This window comes from Myotis yumanensis, unplaced genomic scaffold, assembly GCF_028538775.1.
Source record: "Myotis yumanensis isolate MYYU_CA2020_CCGP unplaced genomic scaffold, mMyoYum1.0.hap1 SCAF_16, whole genome shotgun sequence".
NCBI lineage: Eukaryota > Metazoa > Chordata > Mammalia > Chiroptera > Vespertilionidae > Myotis > Myotis yumanensis.
The window spans coordinates 14369492-14373859 of NW_027223767.1; the positions used below are offsets into that span (position 1 = coordinate 14369492).

Sequence of the window (4368 nt, forward strand, 5' to 3'; positions counted from 1 at the left end):
TGGGTCTCAAGAGAGGTCTGGCCCTAACCGGTTTGGCTCAGTGGATAGAGGGTTGGCCTGCAGACTGAAGGGTCCCAGGTTCGATTTCGGTCAAGGGCATGTACCTTGGTTGTGGGCACATCCCCAGTGGGGGGTGTGCAGGAGGCAGCTGATCGATGTTTCACTCTCATTGATGTTTCTAACTCTCTATCCCTCTCCTTTCCTCTCTGTAAAAAATCAACAAAACATATTTTTTTTTAAAAGAGAGAGGTCTGGGCTAGAGATAAAATTTTAAAAGTCACTGGAGTACAAGTGGTAGTTGAATGCAAGGGAATGGACAAGGATAATCTCAGGGGTTTGTGTAGCATGAAAAAAAAGAAGGGGCCCAAAGAACCAAAGTCTGGGGGCTGGTTAATTTTCATGAAGGGCAGAGGAAGAATCCACAAAGGAGATGGGGAAGGGCTAGCCGGAAAGGTAAGAGGAAAACCAGGAAGATTAGTGTTATTATGAGTCCCAAGGTGGGTGTGACCGTGAGTATGCAGGCTGCGGAAAATAATGGAGAAGTGTCCAGTGGCTGTAGAGGGGTTGGGGGCACTGGCAATCTTGGCAAGAACGCTAAACAATGGAGGGGTGAAACCAGCCTAGAGTCAGGTGAGAAGGCAGAGGGAGGTGAGGGTTAAAATTAGGCGACTCTAACGATGTAGCTGTGGAGGGGAAGTGAGAGTGGCAGCTGGAGAGGTTTCTAAAAGCTGGATGAGGGTGGTGGTTAAAGAAATCCACTCCCAATCTCCCTGCTGTAGAAGGAAAGTGGGAAAGAGTAGAGCCAAAAGGAGGGCTTGGGGGAAGGCTCTGGAAGGGGGTGATAAGGGCCTGTGTCCGGGAGGGAGACTGTTCACTGGGTCACAGGAGTCCCTATCAGGTTGGCACTTCCTCCCATCCCCATTCCCTTCCTGCCCCTGACCAGGCCCTCCCTAGAGCTGGAAGAAAGAAGGACCGAGTCACACCCTGGAAGAAGCTCTGTGCCTTTGGAGGTTTTTCTGCCTGCCCTTCTGCCTGCCCGTAAGCTGGGGTTAGGGTTGGGAGGGGAAGGGAGAGGGTCTGAGGGAGGGATGAGAGCCAAGGACCTGCAGCTAGCAGTTAAGGCTTTGGGGGACAAGGGCTTTGGAGGAGAGGGGAGTGGAAGTTGGGAGGTGTGGGAGCCAAGTTTCTGGAAAGTATCCCGGAGGCTTCAGCGAGGGCTAGGGCCTGGGGGAAGAATGTTGGGGCCAGTGAGGCACCCACTCAAACTCCCCTTGCCCACAGGTCCTCATGCCTCTCTTCCTCTTGCTGCTCCTGCTACTGAGCCTTTCACATCCCTTCCCCGCCTGTGAGGTCTCCAGAGTGGCCAGCCAGGTGGAAGTGAACTGTGACAATCAGGGTCTGAAGGCGATGCCTTCGGATTTGCCGGCAGACACCACCATCCTCCGCCTGGGCGAGAACCCCCTGCGCACCTTCTCCATGGCGTCCCTGGAGCCTCTGACTAGGCTCACGCAGCTGCATCTGGGTGACAGCCAGCTGACCGAACTGCAGGCCGATGTGAAACTACCACTGCTGGAGACCCTGGAAATACCCCACAATAAGCTGAAAAGCCTGCCCTCACTAGGACAGACACTGCCAGCTCTCACTACCCTGGATGTCTCCTTCAACGAGCTGTCCTCATTGTCTCCCGGTGCCCTGGATGGCCTCAGCCACCTCCATGAGCTCTCCCTGCGTTCCAACAGGCTGAAGAGTCTGCCACCCCGGCTCCTGGCGCCCACACCCCAGCTGAAGAAGCTCAATCTGGCTGAAAACCGGTTGACGGAGCTGCCCCTTGAGCTCCTGGATGGCTTGGAGGAGCTTGACACCCTCTACCTCCAAAGAAACTGGCTGCGTACAATACCAGAGGGCTTCTTTGGAGAGCGCCTTCTGCCTTTCGCTTTTCTCCACGATAATCCCTGGTTCTGTGACTGCAGCATCCGTTATTTCAGCCGCTGGCTGCGAGACAATGCTGACAGTGTCTACTTATGGAAGGAGGGTGCGGAAAACAAGGCCATGACCCCCAATGTGAAGAGCGTGCGCTGTGTCAATATGGCAACACCTGTCTCTGACTACGTAGGGAAGGACTGTGGCCCTCTCAAAAGTGTGGATGGCCTAGACTATGATGTGTATGACGAGGGCGCTACGAGTGAGAAGGTGCCTACCACGAGGGCTGTGATCACCAACACCAACGCCCATACAACTCACTGGGGCCTACGCTACTCAGAATCTACTGCTTCTCCAGACAGCCACATGCCCTATTTGCCTCCAACTCGTGAGTCCACTAAGAAACAGACCACATTTCCAACCACGTTAGAATCCATTACACTCTCCCGCACTCCAAAACCCACGACTGAAACCACCAAAACCTCAACCACCCCAGAGCCCACCACAGCCCCGACCACCCCAGAGCCCACCACAGCCCCGACCACCCCAGAGCCCACCACAGCCCCGACCACCCCAGAGCCCACCACAGCGCCGACCACCCCAGAGCCCACCACAGCCCCGACCACCCCAGAGCCCACCACAGCCCCGACCACCCCAGAGCCCACCACAGCCACGACCACCCCAGAGCCCACCACAGCCCCAACTTCCCCAGAGCCCACCACAGCCCCGACCACCCCAGAGCCCACCACAGCCACAACCACCCCAGAGCCCACCACAGCCCCAACTTCCCCAGAGCCCACCACAGCCCTGACCACCCCAGAGACCACGACCCTGACCACCCCAAAACCCATCCCAACCCCGAGCACCCCAGAAACCACAACTCCAACCACCTCAGAACCCATAACCTCAGAACCCAGCACACTCCAGACCACTTCAGAACTGACCACAGAACCCACCTCCCTCTCTCCCTTAAAATCCACAACAATCATCTCTGACTTTTTCGACGCCGAAAAGGTCCGAGGACTGGCTCAAGGGAATGTGGATAGCTCCAGAAACGACCCTTTTCTCAACCCCGACTTTTGCTGTCTCCTCCCCCTGGGCTTCTACATCTTGGGTCTCCTCTGGCTCCTGTTTGCTTCTGTGGTCCTCATCCTGCTGCTGATCTGGGTCCAGCACATGAAAGCGCAGGCCCTGGACTTTGGCCAGCCTGTTGCCCTGACCACAGCCAAGCACACCACACATCTGGAGCTGCAGAGGGGAAGGCAAGTGGCTGTGCCCCGGGCCTGGCTGCTTTTCCTCCAAGGATCACTCCCAACTTTCCGCTCCAGCCTCTTCCTGTGGATCCGGCCTAATGGCCGTGTGGGGCCTCTGGTGGCAGGACGGCGGCCCTCAGCCCTGAGTCTGGGTCGTGGTCAGGACCTGCTGGGTACGGTGGGCATTAGGTACTCTGGCCACAGCCTCTGAGATTGGGTGATGTGGGGACTTTGAGAGGCTCTCATGGGCTTTCTTATTGGGATCTAGTGGGGGGTGGGGGCTAGTGAAAATCACAGGGTCAGGGGGAGGTCTTAATTACTTTCTTATCAGAAGCCTTCCCTTCATACCACAGGAACATAACCTCAAATCCAGTAAGCCAGGAGAGGAAGTGAGATGGAGTGGGTAGTTCATAGAAAAAAACACTGGATGTAGGTGGGGGTGTCAGACCACTAGGTTATTACTACTTTGGGGAAGTTTTAGATAAAAGCAAATAAAAACCAGAATAGAACCTGGCTGGTGTGGCTCAGCGATTGAGCATCATCCTATAAACCAAGAGGTCATGGTTCAATTTCTGGTCAGGGCACATGCCTGAGTTGTGGGCTCAATTCCCAGTGTGGGGCATGGAGGAGGCAGCCAATCAGTGATTGATGTTTCTACCTCTCTATTCCTCTCCCTTCCTCTCTAAAAAAAAAAAAAAAAAAAAAAAATTAATAAAAATATATTTTAAAAAAATAGAATAGTGGCCCTCACGTTTATCTGTATTGAAAATTTAGAGATTTATCAAGATGTGAACCCTGATTGTCTTGGGGTGGTATAAATATGGTTTTCCTTTCCTCTGCTTGGCATTTTCTAGTTTTCTATCACCATATTATTTGTATAATAAAAAATAATTTCAAAAAGAAAAATTAAGTTATTTTGGAGAGGAAGAGTGGCTGGGACACCTGTCCTTGGCATTCCCAAGGCTCCAGCTACCCCCACTCTAGTTGCACTACTCACCCAAAAAGATCTAGCCTTACATTGCACTTCTCCTGCTTGGGGTGCCTACTTGTCTCCTCCAGGGGCGACCACCCTCCAGGCCACCCCAAGCACCAGTTCCAGATCAAGAACCATACGTTTCCCTGGAGGTTAGTAACACCGCTGAGGCCTGTCTGTGGCCCGCAGCACTAGGAGTGAAGGTGGGTACTTGCTCTCACC

At 53.9% G+C, this 4368-nt stretch overlaps 1 protein-coding gene across 1 annotated transcript; it reads left to right on the forward strand.

The window, feature by feature from the left end:
- Nucleotides 1–702: 702 nt before the first annotated feature.
- Nucleotides 703–4031, forward strand: GP1BA (glycoprotein Ib platelet subunit alpha). The gene is made up of 2 exons (XM_070394415.1): nucleotides 703–1038; nucleotides 1282–4031. The coding sequence occupies exon 2, from the start codon at nucleotides 1288–1290 to the stop codon at nucleotides 3382–3384; it is 2097 nt and encodes a 698-aa protein (XP_070250516.1). The 5' UTR covers nucleotides 703–1038; nucleotides 1282–1287; the 3' UTR covers nucleotides 3385–4031.
- Nucleotides 4032–4368: the final 337 nt, after the last annotated feature.